The following is a 20,187-nucleotide window of genomic DNA, read 5'->3' as shown; positions in this document are numbered from 1 at the left end:
ATGAAGCTAACTAGAAAGAAACATGATTTAAGGGTTTTTAAGCCCCATTTTTTTTTGTATTATATATTTCCACGCTGTTGGAAGTGCATTAGCATTCCTAGCATTTAGGCAACAGTTTTTCATTTTACTTTTATAAATTTCCATCTTTTCCATTTCCAGCAAAATGGATGGAGAGAGCACCATTTTAATGACTTTTGCCTCTTCCTCAGTCTGCGCCATAATTGCTAATATTGTGTTGTGCCCTTTGTCAACTTTATATCCGTGTTCTCGCAGACGTACCGCCAGGTTTCTTCTGGTCACACACACACAATCCTTTGCGATTCCCAACTGTTAAATTATTTTTTTATGTTACACAAACAAAATAAATATAGTAAAAAATATAAAAACAAAGAAAATTATATTTCAAAGTTCATTTTAATATAAAAATTATGACGCATAGCGACATCTAGTATCAAAAACTTTCCGACGCAGACACCGAAATATTTGGCGTCGCCCATGCAGGTAAATGAGGTCAACGTGGAAATTTTTGGAAACAACGCAGGACAAGTTAATAATTATAATATTTAATTAATTAATTTAGAATAAACTGGAAGAAAAGAATCGGCCCGCAGCGGGACTCGAACCCGCAACTCCCACTTACTGTGCGGACACGTTGCCAGTTACGCTACCCAGACCTTTGGTCCGATCTCCTCTTCCAGTATATATAAGCCTAATGTATAACCATCGACGGTTAATATGGTGCCAACTGGGAACGCACCCGTTCCCTCGGCCGGAAACGTCCACGCGAGGCACTCGGTCGTTTGTTCCATACCCCGGCAAAGCATAGACGTACAAATATAAACATCTACCAAAACCCAATGCTTAGCAAATAGACACCCACAATTGTCGTAAATTATAGCCCAATTATTTATGGCAATTGTAGGTGTCTATTTGCTACACATTGGGTTTTGGTAGATGTTTATATTTGTACATTACATAGTTTGTGCTAATACCGCTAGGCGTCAATCTATCATTGGCACAAGCAAATTATTTATCTCCTTTCAGAAAAAAATTTTTGAATCGAAATAATGTGACTTCTGGTTTGCATCAGAAGTTAGTATATAGTTAATCGGGGCCTCCTGCCCCTAAGCTTTCTATATTTGGTTTTGACTTTAATGTATCTAACTCCATTTTTGAGATTAAGAAAGGATGGACAGATGGATGACAGTGGGAATTTGTGTTTCTACAATTTTTTTCAAATTGCAGTTCAATAATTCTGGTGGTAAACATATTGCTATACTGTGATACTTTTAGTAATTAGGTAAATGGTTTACTTAGTACAAGCTAGGTTTTAAATGCATAATAATAATACACTCTGAAAAACTTTCTTCAGATGTCTTAATTTGTAAACATTATAAGAATAATAATTTAAACTTACTGTTTTACTTAAAATTAGTAATAATGAGCCTTTTTAATATGATTTTATTTGTTTACTAGTCAATCTCAAGTAATGTCAAAACTTAGACTTATACACAAACTATTGCTTTCTCTGTATTCATCAGACGAAAGCAATTTAAGTAATTACAGCTTTGACATCAAGTTTTCAAATTGCTTTATTTTTACATATTTTAAAATTTACAGAGAAACTTACAGATCAAAATCATAGTTAATAATTCAATTGCATACCCACGACTGCAATTTTTCACGTGATGTTTTTGAGGGTCTACAGTAAGTGGATGAAAGTTTTTTCAACCACAATTTTTACATAATACATGATAGCATGTAGCATGAGAATATTGTGGAAGCATGGCTAAATAAAATGATTTGGTGAAAATGCTTGTGATAAAACTAGTAGTTACAGAAAAATGCCTCTACAACATGTGATGGTGGACTTAATATACACAAGTCCTCAATATATGTTGTAGTTATGTTTCTAAAAAGCACAGTTTATAACAAAACATCTGTATATTGGACATCAATTTCTTGACAAACCAAAATATGGAACAATTTGCTGGGAACCAAACACTTACTTTGTTCGATACCTCGAGATTGCACAGTTACATTTGAATAACATGTAATGTAAAACACACCTTGGTCAACTGCTTTGTTGTAAAATAAAGAATCATTCTGTTTGTGTTTTGTGCTCATCTTTTCATTTTATATGGGGAGATTCCACATAGTAAGTGTTCAGTTGTAACTGAATCATTGTGGGTTTTGTGTGATATACATTGTAGACAAACTAAAAATTTCAGATTTATATGAAAGCGTATAGGCGTGCAAATAGGAAATACTTATTTTATTGTACACTGAACAATAACACAGTATTTTTACTGTAATTGCTACATAATAAATATTTAACTTTTCCATTTTAACATTAGTCCGTCACATTGTTAGTTTTTCACTGCACTAGGCAACTTTCTTGAATATTATATTTCATTTAAACCTTGGAAGGTTTATTTATAAAATGTGTATCCTTAGGATTTATAAACAACATCGCTAAGCCCGATATACTGTAAAGCTAGATACCAACCAATGCCAAATGCTATCGGGCAAGATACGGCTATATTACTAAATAAATTTACGGGATGTGGGTGCTGGACGTGTCCCCAACCGGCATTGTAATAACATCGATGGCTATAACATAAGCTTATATATCAGACCGGAGGTCTGGATAGCGTAACTGGCAATGTATCTGCACGGTAAGCAGAAGTTGTAGGTTCGAGTCCCGCTCCGGGCTGATTTTTTCTTCCAGTAGTTCTAAATTATTTAAATTAATTAATTAAAAAGTATAATAATTATTAAAGTTATTAAGAGATGGCACCTAACACCTCCCTCTAGTGCCAAATTGGTTGCATGATTTATTCGGCATTGGTTGGTGTCTAGCTTAGGATTTATTTTAAGATTTGGATTTATTGAGGAGGGAGTTTATCGTCGTGCACCAGGAGACAAGTGGGTAAAAATTGAAAGAAATGCTATAATTATACATACATTTTCTGAATTAACAAGACCATTTATTGACTTACAGATTATGGCTACATTTCAAATATTGTTTTCGTAGTTAACCTGATTCGGTGTCTTCCAATTTGGTTACTACATTGTCATTCATACTTCGGTGTCGTCGTAGGAATCGACACCTCGATTAGCACTTCTAGTTCAAATTTCCATTTCTTTTGGAAAGAGATGGTAAGTTTGAACAAGCGTTTTCTTAATTATCCTTCGGTCGATAAGCTCTCGACTTACGAACTCAGTTGTGACTTTCTCAAGCTCAATATTTATAGTTTTATTTCTAAAAATGTTTCCGCCAACCTTGTTATAGAAAGTGCCATCCAACTGTAGATAATTTGAAAAGATATATAAGGAATTTAATTCTATCATTTTAAACTACATTATCGTGTATAGTGTAGTACTTGGATGTGTTTTTTGTGCTTTTCAACCCAGGGTTTATTTGAGGAAATTGATATTTCCTCTCTTAATGAAGGACTAGTGAAATGTTATTGGGTGTATATTTATAGTAACTAGAGTCATGAATGACCATTGTGCATATAAAGATGGCACTGTGTGACATCATGAACCTTTGCACATTGTTCTAGAAAGTTGTGTTGTTTTCTTTTTAGAATTTATTATTTAGATTTTTATTTCATTATATATTCTCTAAAATTAATATTTGCAGTACCATATAGTATACAGTTTTAGAAAATTCATTTTTTGTATTAAATATGTAATACATACTTATTACTGTACTTATGTTCTGATACATATACCTACTTTATAATTACATACTGCATAGAAAATTATATAAATTCAAGTACTAAAGGAGAAAGGAATGATTGGAGAAATATATATATTGTATACATTGCCATTCGAACAACATAAGTATGAATGCATTCAATGCATATCGAGTTTACTGTCCTTGACTATACAACGGTGTATGGGGATGAGACATAGAGAATCCTTTGTACTTACATAGAATTTTAGGATATCATTTAAATTAATTTTCATAAGTTTTTAAGTTATATGTTGGTGAAAAGTAAGAATAAAATTAAATTTTATAAAGGTGAAAATATTCAAAATATTTTGCCTTAAACTAAACATTTAATATATTGAAGTTGCCATCATAATAATTTTTGTAATTTATTATTGAAGCTTGATAATAAAGATGATTTTATATCTAATTTCCTTATTAAATATATTGTTAACACAATTAATTATTGATGATTCTGCAACGAATATATAGGGAATGAGCAATTATTGTGACATTGTCACAATGGCAGGCTGCAATTTTTTATTTATTTAATTTAAAATATACGGTATCCACTTCAAATTAGTAGTGGCTTGTCCCCATATGTCATTCTTTTCCTTTAATAATAGTGTCGTGCCAGTCATCTACCTAACACCTTTTGGGGAAACTCTTTGAATTGAAATAACACGACTTCCGGTTTGCTTTGGAAGTTCGTACGTAGTTAATCAAAACCTCCCGTCCGAGGTTTCCGTATCCGGTCTCGTCTTTCGTCTAACTTTGTTCTCGAGATTAAGGAAAGACGGACGACGACAGTGGAAATTTATATTTACAATTTTTTAAAATTGTATCCCAATTAAACAGAGAATTGTCTAAGTATTTGAAGGATTGGATCTTCTGAAATCCTTACAGTTCAGAAATTCAAATGCAATGATTTACAAACACGACATTGATTATACATGGAGACATTTATACTGAAATTAGATATTTTTTTACATTCTAGTACTTGGAAGAATGCACAGTATGAAGAATCTCTAATAAGAGAACTCGAAACTCAAGGTTTACAGTTAACTAAGGAAAAACATAATTATGTTGGTGAGTAGAGTTTCATTAAACTATCTTTTCATATTTGTTACCTGTTTAAGTTTTATTTATTTTTTAATTTAGAAAAACTTCAGGAAGAAGTTACAGCTTTAAGAAATGAAATGGATAAAAATGAGGTTATTGTGTGTTGTTAATTTTATTTAAAATTTAAGTTTAACTTATTTTGTTTTAGTTTTACTAAAGTTTTCTTGTACTAATTAGCTAAATCTGTATGAATTTCAATTTCTATGACAAGAAAATTGTTTTCAAATAACTGCGGATCAGAATAAATATTCATTGACTTTTCTATTATGCAGTGATAAAAAAAAACCCGTGGAATTTGGAAAAGTAACACAATAAGTTGTTTTTTTCAACTAATTTAAGTTATTCACTAGTTCTTGAGCTATCAGTAGATTTGATAAACTTTTTTGATCCTATGTGAATATGTAGTGCATTATTTTAGTTTTTACACATATAATAAGAATTATTGATTACTTTATACAAGTGAATTGTATCAAAAGCTCGTAAAATACAGTTTATGGACAAATGTGTGTGTAACTTAATTGTCAAATAAGGATAAACTAGCCACTATAGTTACTCAGCTGAATTAATCAATGTACTTTTAATAGTAGGTGGTTTTTAATTCAGCTCTTTAATTGTCAGTATAAACACTGTTACATCTAACTATGTATAATAAATTATAACTATTACAGAAGTCATTAACAGAAAATCTCTATTACTCCAAGCCAAAAGGTGTTGTCTCCAAAATAATTTAAAATCAAGTTGCACAATTATTTATTTATTTTACATATACAATAGGAAGTGTCATTGGACAATTGATGTCCTCCCTAAATTAAAAAAAAAACAATAATACTCTTAAAAGCAATAACAAAAGAAAAAATATACATATAAGAAACAATTTCATGGAAAAACAATAAGCTAAACAAAATTAGGCTACATATGAAATAAAAAAAATGTGTTACAAATGAACAGAAGGTTGCTTATTATATTGCAAGCATTTAATTAGTATCCTTTATCAATTATGATAAAAGCAGTGTAATAATGACACATCATTTTTCATACTACATATTCGGTGATGTCAATAAAGGATACTAATTAGGTTTAATGTCAAGTGTGAAACTTGATTTTCAATTCTTTTGGAGATAGTCTTTTGCCTTGAGGTGGTAGAGTTGTTATCTTTGCATTATCTAGAAAATGCAAATAAAAAAGCTAAATTTCTTTTGTTAAATTTATGTTATATATTTTATATTTTAAAAAATTACACTAAAAAAATAAAAATACTTGTATATTACAAATATATATGTATTATTTGTAAATTAACATTTGTAATATAAATAATATATATTTATGCATTGAAATTGGGTAGATCCAGAGGTTTAACATATATCTACCTGCACGCAACTTGTACACTGATAATCGTGTATTGTGTTGCTTCATAGTTAATAACTGTCCGTGTAAATCAAAATTATATTTTGATATTTTCAGGAATTAGAAAAGTTAACTTTAGAATTAGAGAAAGAAAAAAGCAAACTGCAAGAAATGATTCAACAGTTAGAAAAAGAACATAAAACAACTCAAAAGTAAATGTTTACAATAAATTAGTTTTAGATTACTAAAAAATTATCAGGTTTTTAAAATTTTATATTTATTTAGAGAATGTGAAGAAACTTCAGAAACATTGAGGAGGCTGGAAGATGATAAAAAACAATTACAACAAACTACAAACATGCTGCAGTTAACTTTAGAAGTAAAATATATAATTAACGTTCATTTATTTTAATTATTTTTAATTAAAATTTTATTCAAAAATTAAGACTTAAATTTGTTTCAGAATCTTGCCGAAGAGAGAGAACGAACAATTCGTCTTTTGAGGCAGAAGGAAGAAGAAACTCAAAATCTTTACGTTACGTCGGAAGAATTACAAAATGCTCTGAAGGGTATCGAAGAAGAAACAAAATTCATATTAGATGAAAAAACCGAATTAGAACAGAGGTAAAAGAATTTGTGCTTAATATTTTATTTGTGACATTTATAATACGTTTAATGTAATATGTTAAAACTAAAATATGCTTAATGAATTGGTTGTTAATACAAAATAGATTATGAAAATAACATTATCTGTACTACCATATTCTATTTGATCAAATCATTTTTATGAAAACATTCTCTTTATTTCATTATTTTTTCTAAAGATAGGAATTAATTTATATAGATTCCATCTTATATGTTTTATATTATCAGTAGAAAGTCAGAAAAATACAGCATTAATATAAAGAAATGCTTTCAAATTCTGAAATATACATTTCAGTCAATTTTTAGCATTTTTAATAGATAGAAAATAATGAAAATGTTCAAATATTCTAAGACAACTCATAAATTATCTTTGGGGACCAAGTTAAATAGATTGGATTTAACAAGTAAATGAAAATCAAACTGTTGGTGAGAATATTGTGCAGTAAAGGTGTCATTTTATTGTGAATTGATTTACACAACCTCTTCAGTAATTGGATTGTTGTATAAACGTTCCAAATCCACACCTTTGAATCCACTATAAAGTGCCAAATTTGAAACCGATTTAGATTTTTTGAGTAGTCTCGACTGAAAACATTGTTCTTCCTCACTTGTGATGACTAATCTTGCCTTTTACAATCAACTGAACTAAAATTAGATTTACTTGTGAAGAGCAAAATTATACTGATCAGATAATTTGTAGTGGATGATGTTTTGAATCAACAAATTAAATTAATAAACAGCTAATGGATTTTAGAAAAATGTTCTGCTTTAATCAACAAATTGTAATTTGTAATAATTTAAAATTTTTTAGAAAATACTGTCTAATGTGAAAAATAGTACTTTTTTAAGAAGAGTCTCAGTGCTAGAAATTTTTAATGATGTCTTTCATATAACAGTGAAGTTGAGGCCAAAGTTTTAAACGCGAAACCGTGTACGTCGGATGTTCGGCATCGCTTTCCCCGCAAGCCTAGAAGTTTGACAGTGGCATTTGGAATGTCTAGCATGATTCCACTGACTTTCCAAACACCATTGTCAAATTTCTAGGCTTACAGGAAAGCGGTGCCGAAAGTCTGACGTACACGTTTTCGCATTTAAAACTTCTGCCTCAACCTCGCTAGTATTTGATATACAATGTCATACAAATAGTATTTTCAGTATTAAATTCTATATTGTTATTTGATACATTAATTTTGTTTTACTTTCTGTCATATGACAGTGTAAGAAAATATATCAAATACTGAAAAATAGAAATGTGGTCTTTTCATCTGATAGGAAATAGAATTCCTTTACAATGTTCAAATTTGAAAATTGATAACCTCACAGAAAGAGATCATTGATATAGGAAAATATAAAATACAATGAAACTTCAATCTATCATTTTTGGCAGGACTTGGGGAAAAGACGACAGATGTGGGAAATTTATGACAATGGTTTTATTATTTATCTCGTATGAATGCATATTTTCCAGTGATACACCTATATGATGGCTTTCTGTTATACTAAACAATATGGCACTTGTGTACAAATGTGTATTTATTCTACATTTTAAAAATTATTAAGAATACTAATTTGTTCTATTTCTTTTGTTAAGAATACCTAATGTATTGACATATCTGAGGCAGTCGATCAGAAAAATTTGATATTGTGTAAAAATGCATTACTTATATAGTAAACAGCAACAGTTTAATGTGTGCATTCGCCATTACTAATAAATCTGAAGATGTCTATGTCAGTATAGAAGATTATGTGGAAAAGTTCATTTCTAATTTTTCGGATAACAAGTTCAAAATAATTTTCATATGTCCCAATCTTTATTTTAAGTATGTAATATGCATATAATTTATGATGGCAGCCCTCTTAACTTCTGTTTTCGGTGCTCGAGACCGTAAGGTCGCCGACTGGTGGTGATAGGAGACTTGAAAACCCACTCCTCTGCACAGTGTGAGGTTGCCGTCTTTTAGGGGGAATCAGTTAATCCCGCGTCAGGATGAACTTAAGGGAAGTTCTCACGTGGGCTGTGGTGGAGGAGGCAAATGATGACAATTGTTTTACAAAAGAAAGTCATTTATTTGGTAACATTTATGTTTACACAGTTCCAAATTTCTATAGTCCTTTGGGATGGTGAGAACTTCGACTTCGGACATAGCCCCGGGGCGGACGAGATGGGATCGTAGAGATACTGTGGTGTCCTAAGTTGTCGGCGGCGACACAACACAATATAGAGAGCACGACTTTTTGCCGAATACAGAGGAGACCCTCCATCAACCTTGAATTTCTGATTTTTATAGTTTTTCTCCCACTATTTGTATTTCCAATTGGCCCCTCGTCCCATTCCTCACTTCCTGATTGGTCTCTCCTTTTTTTCCAGGTGAAAACCAAGACCAACTTGGGTCATGGGAAAGGTCTGATTTGGGGTGTCTATCCAGTGCCTTTTTGTCTATTGTGCTTGGAGATTGTTGATAAAACTACAAGACTGATGCTCATAATTTAGCCCATTGTTTGTGATTTCTGTCATCTTGGAAATTTAATGATCATATGCGATGTTTTTCTATCCATTAAATCTTTCCCCCTTTACCAAAATTGTTTTCCTAGATTGAATATTTATGAGCGTTTGTGTCAGAGTTCTGCCTTTCGGTTTGACATTGACAGATCGTTTAACACATGTTGATTGTCCTGGGACTTGTTGTTTACATTTTGTGCCACGTTTAGACCAAGGGGTTTTTTCCTCTCTCTCTCTTATATAATCTATCGTTATAATTTAAACATAAGAATTTTCGATTTATGCGATTTCGGACCTTTTCTGGGATCCCACAAAGCTTTGCTGCACTAGGGCTGCAGTGGCTAACTTAAAGTGGAAATAGCTTAACTGTCTCTTAACAAAGTGGCTTTAAGCACTTTTACCAGAAAACTTGCCAGATATGTACAATAAAATAAAATAAATTTAATTGCTATGTAAATAATCGTAAGAATTATGTAGGAAAAGACAATAATCTGCCTGCCTTTTGGCATGATTACAATATTATAGTACTGTACTGTATTTTATTATCCTATTAGATAAGTACATTATTTAAGAGGAGCTATTTGGGGAATTGGTTTAGTTTTCTACATGAATGTTAGTTAGTAACTGTTAATTTTGAATTTAACTTTTAAATATAGGGAACTTTTATTATTAGTACACAAAAATCAGTGTCTCAATTTAGCACCCTCTATTGTGGATAGAACGATTGATACATGATAATATTTTTGTTGTAGTTAAAATGCAGAATGAACATAGAGGGAACGCATTTTATCGTTTCAAATATTTTTTTTTTTTTTTAACTCTTTCCGCCCTGTGGGCACTAAGAGGGCCTCTTTTAGTAGGCCCATTATGGGTTCGGCCAGGCCCACAATGGGGCGACCGGGTGGTGAGGGACGGGGCCCGACATATCCGAACGGACCACCCCCCGAAAAATTCCTGGGGATTATTCGACCCGCTCGGATTCGATCCCGGGTCCCCCAGAGCGGTAGGCTGCCACCTTTACCGCTCGGCCATCCGGCCATCTGTTTCAAATATTTGTCTTGAATAGATTAAGCACTAACATAATTTTTTAATTACTAAAATTTCAGAATGTTATTTAAAACTATTTTATAATTATAAATTTGCAATTTAATTTAAGTAATTTAGTAGTACAGTGGACCTTCGTTATAGCGCTGCTCACTATACCGCGCACTCAGTTATAGTGCAGGCGACGTTTGCGACGCGATAAGCTCAAACACGTTTATACGGGTCCGTGCGGCGTTAGCGAGTAGCGCATTTTATCGTTACTGCGTATTGAGTAATTATGTATGTATTGAGTTCCTGCGTGTATTTTGAATAGTGTTTAATTATTGTATGCATGACGAGTAAAAGAAAAGCTTGACATTATTGCTAAAGTAAAGAGCGGAGTTTCGAAAGCAAACATAATAGAATACAGCATACCTGAAGGAACTGTAAGAGGTTGGATGGCAGAGGAGACAAAACCGAAATCATTTGTTGATAAGCTTGACAAAGATGCCGGGCTTACTCGAAAAAAGACAAGACTTAGAAAAAATCAAAATGTTGACGATTGCCTCTATGCACGGTTTGTGCAAAAAAAAAAGTGAAGGTATTCCCGTATCTGGAACTGTTTTAAAGTTGCAGGCTGAAAAATTCCATGTAAGCTTAAAAGCAGGAGGAGATTTTAAGGCTTCTGATGGTTGGTTGTGGCATTGGCAAAAACAGCATGGCATCTTCCAAATTTCCATTTCTGGTGAAGCAAAGTCTAGTGATATTGAAGGCGCTGCAGAATTTTCCAAACAGTTCACAATTTCCAATAGCTGATATACCGCTAACAACCAAAGAAGCAATAACAGCCATGGAAACTGTTATAAAATGGGCTGAATCACAAGAAAATATTAACAGTGTCAGATTGTTGCAATTAGCATCTTTCAAAAGGAAAATGATACAGATGTTATCAAAAAGCAAACAAACAAAAATTAATCACTTTTTAAAGTGATGTCGAATACATAGATTTTAGTGAAGTTATAGATAGTGTTTGTTTTTACATACAGTACTGTATTTTCAAGTGTACCTTATGTATACATAAATAAAATAATACATATACAATATGTACAGTACTTATTAAGATGTATAACTATGTTATGTGAATTTTAATAAAACACTTAATAAATAAATTGGTTTTTTTATTAAAATACATATGTATGTAGTTGATGGGATGTTTCAGTATGTAGCTCAAATCGTTCCGAGTAAATTTATCGTGTCACCATCGCGCCACTCGGTATAATGCGGTTCACCTTATAACGCGGGTGTTGTTTTCTGCCCGACATGCGCGTTATATCGGGGGTCTGCCGTATTTGTATATTTTATAAAATAAACTTTTAAGTACAAGAAAAACATATTAAAAGAATGAAATTTTAAAATTTCATTTTATATTTGTTATTTCAATTACTAAAAATAATTGTTTAATGATATTATTATTTAATTTAGATATTTTGAAATTCAAATGTATGCACAAATGTTACATGAAGAAAAGCAAATATTTAGTGAACAAGCAAATCAATTACTTGATTCTCTAAATGTAAGTATTTAGACATTTTTGACATTTAAATATTTCTTTATAAATTTTGTATTATTTTTATAAAATTAAAAGTTTTAGTATAAAACCAGGGGTGGTGCGGGCCCAAAGTGGCACATTAGGAGAAATCATCTGGCACGTAATATATCATATGATTTCTGTCTTTCTCAATTATCCTTTCAGTTTATGATCTGATCATCTTTTTTCAATCAGCTTTGTTACAGTTATTCTAATTAAAGCGTGTTCGTTTAATTTCTTTAAATATCGTTATTTGAAGTCTGAAACTTTGGTGCACATTAACGTCTTTAAAGCTAAGTATGCTTACAACATGGCACGCGAACACAAAAAGGTTTGCCATTTCTGGTATAAACAATCCTTGAAGTACTTTTTTTCCCATCTTTCATATTATAAGAGCAAGCTAAGACCATTCATAGCAACAATATTAAATGTTTTGATTATCATTAACAGACAAAATAATTTTGATATTCCATTAACATTTATTCTCAGGTATAACAACTGGAAAAGTAAAAATTGTGTCTTGATTTTGCATGACAAACTTTGTAAAACTATATTTACAGATTATACTTTTATACAATGTTTTTTTAATTCAGTAATTTCTGTGTAAGAAAAATAAACACCATTAACAGAGTACCAAAATTTATAATTGAAAATGATTTTAGCCTGCTTAACAGGTTATAGGAAGAGGAAAAAAATTTTTGTTCTGTTCAGTTTTTTATTGTAATTTTCTGTCTTGCTTTTGAAGCCTTATGATGGCCCATTAATCAGGCAAAAACATTTATGATAAAAAATATTAATTCACTGTTGTTATGTGTTTTTCTTATATCCTTCGAAAAACTCCAGATTTTAGATTTTTTTTTTAAAGCAGAAAGCCATATATTAAAATAATTCATATTTAATTTTGTGTTTTATATACTGTATGTATTCTAATAAGCAGACAGCTGAAAGATGAAAAAGTTTTAAACATCATGTTGTTTATTACAATAAATATAGAATTAATTTTTAAATCTATAATTGAAAGAAAATGCAAACTTTATGAATCTGTATGTGTGTATGTATTGGGTTGTTCGGAAAGTTCGTTGTGCTTTTTAAGAGAAATAAAAGAAATTGTTTTAAAACTGAAAATATACTAAGTAAGCGTCTCTTCAATCCGAAAAAATCCTTCGGTAGACTGCCTCGCAGCTCTTCGGGTTATAAAACTCATTTATTGTTTTTTTACAGATGCATTTGGAGCTAGTTTAATTTTCTAGCTCCTCCTCAGTGCTACAAAATAAAATTCAATTATTGAATTGACAAAAACAACGCCAGTAGATAATGTTTACAAACAATAAAAAACATATTTCATAATACCCTAAGGATTTCCACACCTATACGGTACTTCTAGTTTCTAGTTCCTCGGCATAGCTGTAGGAGTTTATTTTGAAGGTAGTGTGATATAAGATTTTGTGTATTGCTTATTAAAATTTATGCCAAAAGAACTTTAATGTTTTGACAAATACTGAATACATTCATAACTACAATCACATTTAATCAGTTACTAGAGCAGTTTCTACAAAAAAATTCATGTAAAAATATCAAAATTGTATGTTATTTTTAATTTTTGTATTTTAACACATATATAAAAACTAAATCTGACTCTCTTGTGCATGAATATTTATTTTTTAGGAACTTACTTCTCAAAAACAACTAATGGAAGCTGAGTTAAAAGTAAGTTTATTCATTAATATCTAAAAAAAATAAATTGTACAAATGTTGCATATACTTAAGTATACTTTTATAATTTAAAACTAAAACAATTTCAGAATTAACTGGTACACATAAAAGCAAAAACTAGTAATATTTAAATGTAAAAACTAGATAATTAAAGTTTCATTGTAACAGTTTTTAAACTAAAAATGAAGTATTTTAATTGCCTGGTTAAAGGAATAGTCAAATATAAAAATCAATTACTGTAATTACTTGTGCCTATATTTACAATCCATATGATGTTATATAATAAAATTTTTTACTAGCTACAACCAACGATCATCCGAATAATCGGACTAGAATCTGGCTAATTAAATGATTACTATAAAGCAATTTGTCACTAGAGGGAAGCATTAGGCACCATCTCTTGATTAAATTTAATAAATTATTAAAATTATAATTATTAATTTAATCAAGAGATGGCACCTAATGCCTCTCTCTAGTGACAAATTGCTTTATAGTAATCATTTAATTAGCCAGATTCTAGCCCGATTATTCAGGCAATCTTTGGTTGTATCTATTTATAATCATTGGATGTTAAGATGTTTATTATATATATAATTTTTTACTGTTTTATAGCAAGAAATTCTAGCAAGAATCTCGGCAGAAAAACGATTAAAGAATGCAGAGGAATCTCTCTGTCATTTAGAGCTCTTGTTAAAAAATAGAACAAATTCCGAAGACTCGATAATTACGGAAATCATGACCGACGTTAAGAATTTAAAAAGTGCGTACTTTTAATACAGAGTTTTTCTTTACCGTTTAAAATTAAGACAGATTTTCATAGTTTCGTTTCCAAATAGAATATTTTGAAGATGTAGCAGAAGAATGTAAATTGAATGCAGATAAGCCAATGATTAAAATAAGGGATGCAATTTTGGCCAAAAAGAGTTGTGTTCAGAAATCTCAACTGTTAAAACTTGAATTAGCCAAACAAGAAAAAGTGGCTTCTGATGGTAAGTTTAAAATATTATTATTAATACTGAGAAAAGCATCAATAATAATAATAATTGTGTTTTCTGGATTATAAATATCACTTGTAAAAATTTCAAGTAGAATTTTTATAATGAAAATTTAATGTAGTCTTGGTTATCCTCTGGAAATATGTTTAGTATTATAAAAATTCAATAAGATGCATTCATTTGTCTGTAGATGTATTTGATGAAACTCAATTTTCACGTAATGTAATAAAAATTACATTAGAAGTTTAATTTATTTTTGACTACTACCTGCTACTTAGTAGTATATTAACTGAATAAGTACTGTACACTCATTAATTTAAGCACTTAAGTACCCAGATGAATTGTCTGATTACTGCAAAACTTGGCAGAGAGATATGTAAGTGATTACAGTTGTCTGATTGCATGCAGGTAGTGCCACCAGAATGTTTTAAAATTGCTATTCCAGTATTATTAAAAGGATCTGTGGAGGCTCACTGTGTTTAGAAGTTTCAACATACTGTTTGGAAGTTTTTAAATGCCAGGCATGTCTATATGATGCAATCAAAGGTATTATGCATAGCTGATAGAGTTTGAGAAAAGCCACACCATTGGATTGAGGGAAACAGAATGGCTGTTTTGCCAAGTTGCCCACATCTGGACGATTCTGACTTGATTGTGACATAAGCATAACAACTGCAAAAGCTATCTAGAGACAGGTGGAAAACCTGCTACAGAACCCTGTCTTTTCCCATACCATTAGCAGGCAACCAGCAGAGGCAAATTTACATGCAAGGTGATTGATACACATCCTGTGTTGCAATCACCGATATGTTCGGCTTCATTTGCAGGGGTGATGTGATGCTACTAAGGACTGGTAGTGCATTGTCTTTAGCAATGAATCCAGGTTCTGTTGTAAATGGACACCCACTATATTAGAGTATGGAGGACCACCAGGAGCATGTTACTCCATCTTTACCATTGAATGGTACACCATATGCCGGTCTGGGGAGCTTCCATTAACATTATAGTCAGTTACCTCTGTTCTCCATTTGGGAAATCCTACACCCTTGTATTGCCTTTTGTGGCAGACCTAAAAAAAACCATTTCCAGCAAGAAAATACTTGGCAGCATACATCTATGGTTTCCTAAAAATGTCTTTTTCTTCTTTCCTTGCCATGTTTCCCTGTCAAGCCTGGTCTCCAGATTTGTCACTTGTTGATTATGTGTGAATTCTGATGGGAAGCCACTTATTTATTTTACATATCTTGTTTTGTTTATTTGTACTGTTTTATATGCTTGTTATTAATTAATATTTTATATTACGTATATGTAACATTTTTGTAATCTTACCATTTGATGACCCATACAGGCTATGTATGCTGTGCCATTTGTACCAAAAAACACTAACCACTTTCAGCTTTCTAAATATGAGGGTTGTGGAAAGGCGGTTGGGGGCAAATACGAGGGTCATTCTAAAAGTAAAGAACATTTGTCTCTCTAGATATTTTTCTTTAAGATAATGAAACAAACCTTATTTTACAACACACACGATACCTTAGCTATTTTTCTGCGTAGTCGCCATACAAATTTAAACATTTGTCGTAGCGTATCACCAGCTTTTCTATGCCTTCTGCACACTCGGTTACCACCAAGTTCTTGAACCAGTCATTAACAGCCTCTTTCAGTTCGTTGTCACTTCCACAGTGATTCCCAATCAAAAAAGCCTCCAATTTGAAAAAAAGATGGTAATCACACAGAGCCAAGTCCTGGCTGTAAGGAAAATGTTCAAAAACTCTCCACTTAAACTGCAGAAGCAAGTTTTCGTCAACGCAGCAGCAATAACGCACATCCGCATGCTGCTGCATTGACAAAGAACTTGCTTCTGCAGTTGGGAAGTTTTTGAACATTTTCCTTACAGCCAGGACTTGGCTCTGTGTGATTACCACCTTTTTTCCAAATTGGAGGCTTTTTTGATTGGGAATCACTATGAAAATGACAACGAACTGAAAGAGGCCGTTAATGACTGGTTCAAGAACTTGGTGGTAACCGAGTGTGCAGAAGGCATAGAAAAGCTGGTGATACGCTACGACAAATGTTTAAATTTGTATGGCGACTACGCAGAAAAATAGCTAAGGTATCGTGTGTGTTGTAAAATAAGTTTTGTTTCATTATCTTAAAGAAAAATATCTAGAGAGACAAACGTTCTTTACTTTTAGAATGACCATCGTATATTGCATTTGTGGGCAAATATATTGCAGGATACATAAGGTGCTTGTATGCCGATCATATTACTGCATATATCCAGGCAAGAAGCCTTACATGGTATTAAAGGTTCATTTAAATTGTACTGCTGTTGACAGGAAATTATCCCTTCGGTGTTGTATAATCACTTATGATCATCATAATTACATTTACAGTAATAAAATTTCATTCCATTTCAATGCTTTTTCCTGGTGCATAACTTTTTTGTCCAAAAGTTTATTTACAGAAGACTGCCTTCTGCAGCTATACACTTCTGGTAGTTCATACTATTTATCTGAATACAGTAGAGCATTGGTTAACTAAAAGCATTCCAGTTGGACTGTGTCGTGCTGAATCGAACATTTTTGATACTAGATTAACTTCTAAAGCAGCGATTCTCAATTTTGTTAGCTCCATGACCCTCCAAAATAGTAAATATAAATAAAATTAATATTGCATGACCCCCACCCAAAGGAATAATAACAGTATGCCTTACTATTACTAATTGAATTTTGACTGTAATTATAAATGTAAATTTTTTAAATATTATATCAAAGGAGGGCAAGCAAGAGTTCAGTGGGAGCCGAAATGTAGGTTTTGCAAAATGCATGGGTGCCGCAGTTCTATACTGTCGTGGTGGATAGTATGGTAAAGCACGCGATTTTATTATATAATATAAATATTATATAAAACAAATATGTTTATTGAAAAAATTCAATATTTTCACAAAATTATAGAAATAAAATTGTAAAAATAATAATAAAAAACAGAAATTAATACTTTCAGCAAGAGCTGCGTGTTACTCAAAAAGAGCCGTATTTGCCCACGTCTGTATTATATAATTGCACTGCACTAATTTTATACATTAAGAAAATACCAACAGTATAAAAATGTAATACAACTATTCCTATTATTTTATGTCACTGCATTTATAGCAACGGGAATGAACATGCATGTATGACGTGTATATACACGAGCAATTTACAAGTTCCAACTTGATGTGTACGTGCTCTTTGTAATTTGATCCACGTACGGAGAAAATTTTAAATGAAAAACAAATGCAACCATCGCATTAATTTTTTTATAACGTTTACTAACAATAAGTACACGTGTAAAGTTTATGATAAATGATTTTTTCTCATAAAATGATTTCATTATTGTCTCTCGACCCCCAGGTTGAGAAACACTGTTCTAAAATATAAGTTTTTATATTTTTCAATATATTTATTTTGTTTGTACAAAATAAAGAAATAATTTTTAACAATACAATAGCCATGATTATTATTATAAAAATTTTTGTTAGGCTTAACATCGACGAAAATTCAATGCGAAGCAGAGAAAAATTTCAACGTGGGATATACTAATATACTATATTAACAATGTATTTTTTTGTACATAATCGGTTATCCAAAAAATCGATTTTCCGAACCCATCCCCAATTGATTCTGATAATCGATGCTCTACTGTAGTACCATGTTTTGCAATGTCTTTAAGAGCTCTAGTTGTTGCAGCTTCTACCTGTTGCTCTGGTCATATCTGACCAAGAAGAGCATAACTGACTTTGCACTCATAGACTTATTTGAATTCCTTAAATAAAAGAGAAGTTGAAGGGAAGTTGCAGATTTCAATAAGCAATAGAAAGAACTGCAATAACAAAGGATATTAAAGACCACAGAAATTGGTATCCAAGACTGCTTTAATAAATGATATAGAAGTTGGTATAGGGGTGTAGATATAGGAGGAGCTTGCTTTGAAAATTTAGGTATAGGAATTTCTGGGATATATAATAAAACCCATGCCAAAACAATTGATTTATTTTTGATTCTAATATGTAGTGCCCAGTAATGCCTTTCTTTGAAACCTGTTATACTGGAAAATGGTGATTCAATAAGAAAATTGTCCATAATTAATGAATTGTGTTAACTGGGGACTACAGTACCTGCTTTTGTTAATTAATTATCTTTACAAATTCAGTGTTTAGAATATTAAAAATCATTTAATATTAATTTATTCCAAAACAAAAAAAAAATATTAATTAAACTAAATCTTAATTTACTTTGGTAATGAAAGGGATTGGAAATATTACTCATATTATTGAATGACTTTATAAAGTACGCTAATTTTTTTCTCAAGTTAAAATTAAAAGTTAGATTTTAAAAAATTTAAATAAAATATTTTTCTAGATAATAGAGACAGATGTGCTCTCCATCGAACTCAGTCCATGCTAGTAAGTAATAAAACACAAAAGAAGATTCGAACTCTGAGGCGAACAATGTCTACAAGAAATTCCAGAGGAATATCTATGCAAGAACTACAGAACAGTTTACCTACAATGGAAGAATAATTTATATTAGAAGGAAATGTTATGGTATGATTGCTATAATTTATATACCATGTTCTCCCCAGATTTTAATTACACATTGGTGCCTTGTACTTTGAATTTAATTTGTTCTAGGAGGTTGTTCAAACTCTGAATCAATTTTCCCCATTAGAAGTAATGGAAGTGAACAATCTGTTCCCAGATCATAAACAATATCCATTTTGATAAACTTAAAACAGCAAATACACATAAGATAAAAAATGTCCTAAATAATAAATAGAAAACATAAATACTATGTAATAAAATGAAAATCCCATTTATTGGTCCACACTGTTGATTTTGGCATCTTAAACATGGCTGCCAGATCCACCACATGTACTGCTTTCACTCCAATTGTCAATTTCTACAACCTTCTCCTTAGGCTTCATTGCTTCCATACACTTCTGGATACAATAGCTAATAGGTAGGGGTTAAACAGTATATATAACCAAGCACACCAAAAATAGATCTAAAAATGCACTGAAAACACGAGCTTAATGCAAGAGATGGCTCGGTTGCCAATAGATGACATTTATGCAGCAAGTACACTTTTTCACTGCATATACAGTTCGGACGATTCTTTTATGCTCGGACTCCAAATTGAATTTCTCTCAAATTTAGCATTCAAACTTAAAATCATTTGAAGACGAAGGTACCACCGTATATGCAATGTTAACTATTTCGTCATACGTCGTAACTTTCCCGTAATACACGGTCGACCGTGCCGTTGCTAATCTGGTTTGTTGTGGTACGGATAGGACTTCCTTTCGTCGGTACCAAACAAACTAATTGCGAATTGAATGAAATGTTAGTAAAAACAATTTTTGATTTTGAAAATTGTTCCACTTCTAAAGTGTATGGAAATTGGCTGTGTGAACCAACAAAATCATTACTAAGTCAAATAAAAGTTAAGTTCGGTTCCTATTCACTAGTCTCTAATGACTTGCACGGTCTCCA

General features: G+C 31.5%; 1 protein-coding gene across 1 annotated transcript in view; it reads left to right on the top strand.

Moving 5' to 3' along the window:
• Nucleotides 1-19,699, top strand: part of LOC136988096 (pleckstrin homology domain-containing family D member 1-like) — a 29,752-nt gene extending 10,053 nt beyond the window's left edge. Inside the window, exons 5-14 of the mRNA XM_067285908.1 lie at nucleotides 4,719-4,810; nucleotides 4,883-4,935; nucleotides 6,305-6,399; nucleotides 6,473-6,566; nucleotides 6,651-6,811; nucleotides 11,838-11,928; nucleotides 13,609-13,650; nucleotides 14,269-14,416; nucleotides 14,493-14,645; nucleotides 19,055-19,699. Coding sequence (XP_067142009.1) covers nucleotides 4,719-4,810; nucleotides 4,883-4,935; nucleotides 6,305-6,399; nucleotides 6,473-6,566; nucleotides 6,651-6,811; nucleotides 11,838-11,928; nucleotides 13,609-13,650; nucleotides 14,269-14,416; nucleotides 14,493-14,645; nucleotides 19,055-19,215 — 1,090 coding nt within the window. The 3' untranslated portion in view covers nucleotides 19,216-19,699. The remainder of the gene's footprint in view (nucleotides 1-4,718; nucleotides 4,811-4,882; nucleotides 4,936-6,304; nucleotides 6,400-6,472; nucleotides 6,567-6,650; nucleotides 6,812-11,837; nucleotides 11,929-13,608; nucleotides 13,651-14,268; nucleotides 14,417-14,492; nucleotides 14,646-19,054) is intronic.
• Nucleotides 19,700-20,187: the final 488 nt, after the last annotated feature.

This window comes from Centruroides vittatus, unplaced genomic scaffold (assembly GCF_030686945.1).
Source record: "Centruroides vittatus isolate TY-2023 unplaced genomic scaffold, ASM3068694v2 scaffold_3046, whole genome shotgun sequence".
Taxonomy (NCBI): Eukaryota; Metazoa; Arthropoda; class Arachnida; order Scorpiones; family Buthidae; genus Centruroides; species Centruroides vittatus.
Note: the sequence above shows the minus strand (reverse complement) of the source record. Positions and strands in the feature narration are given on the sequence as shown.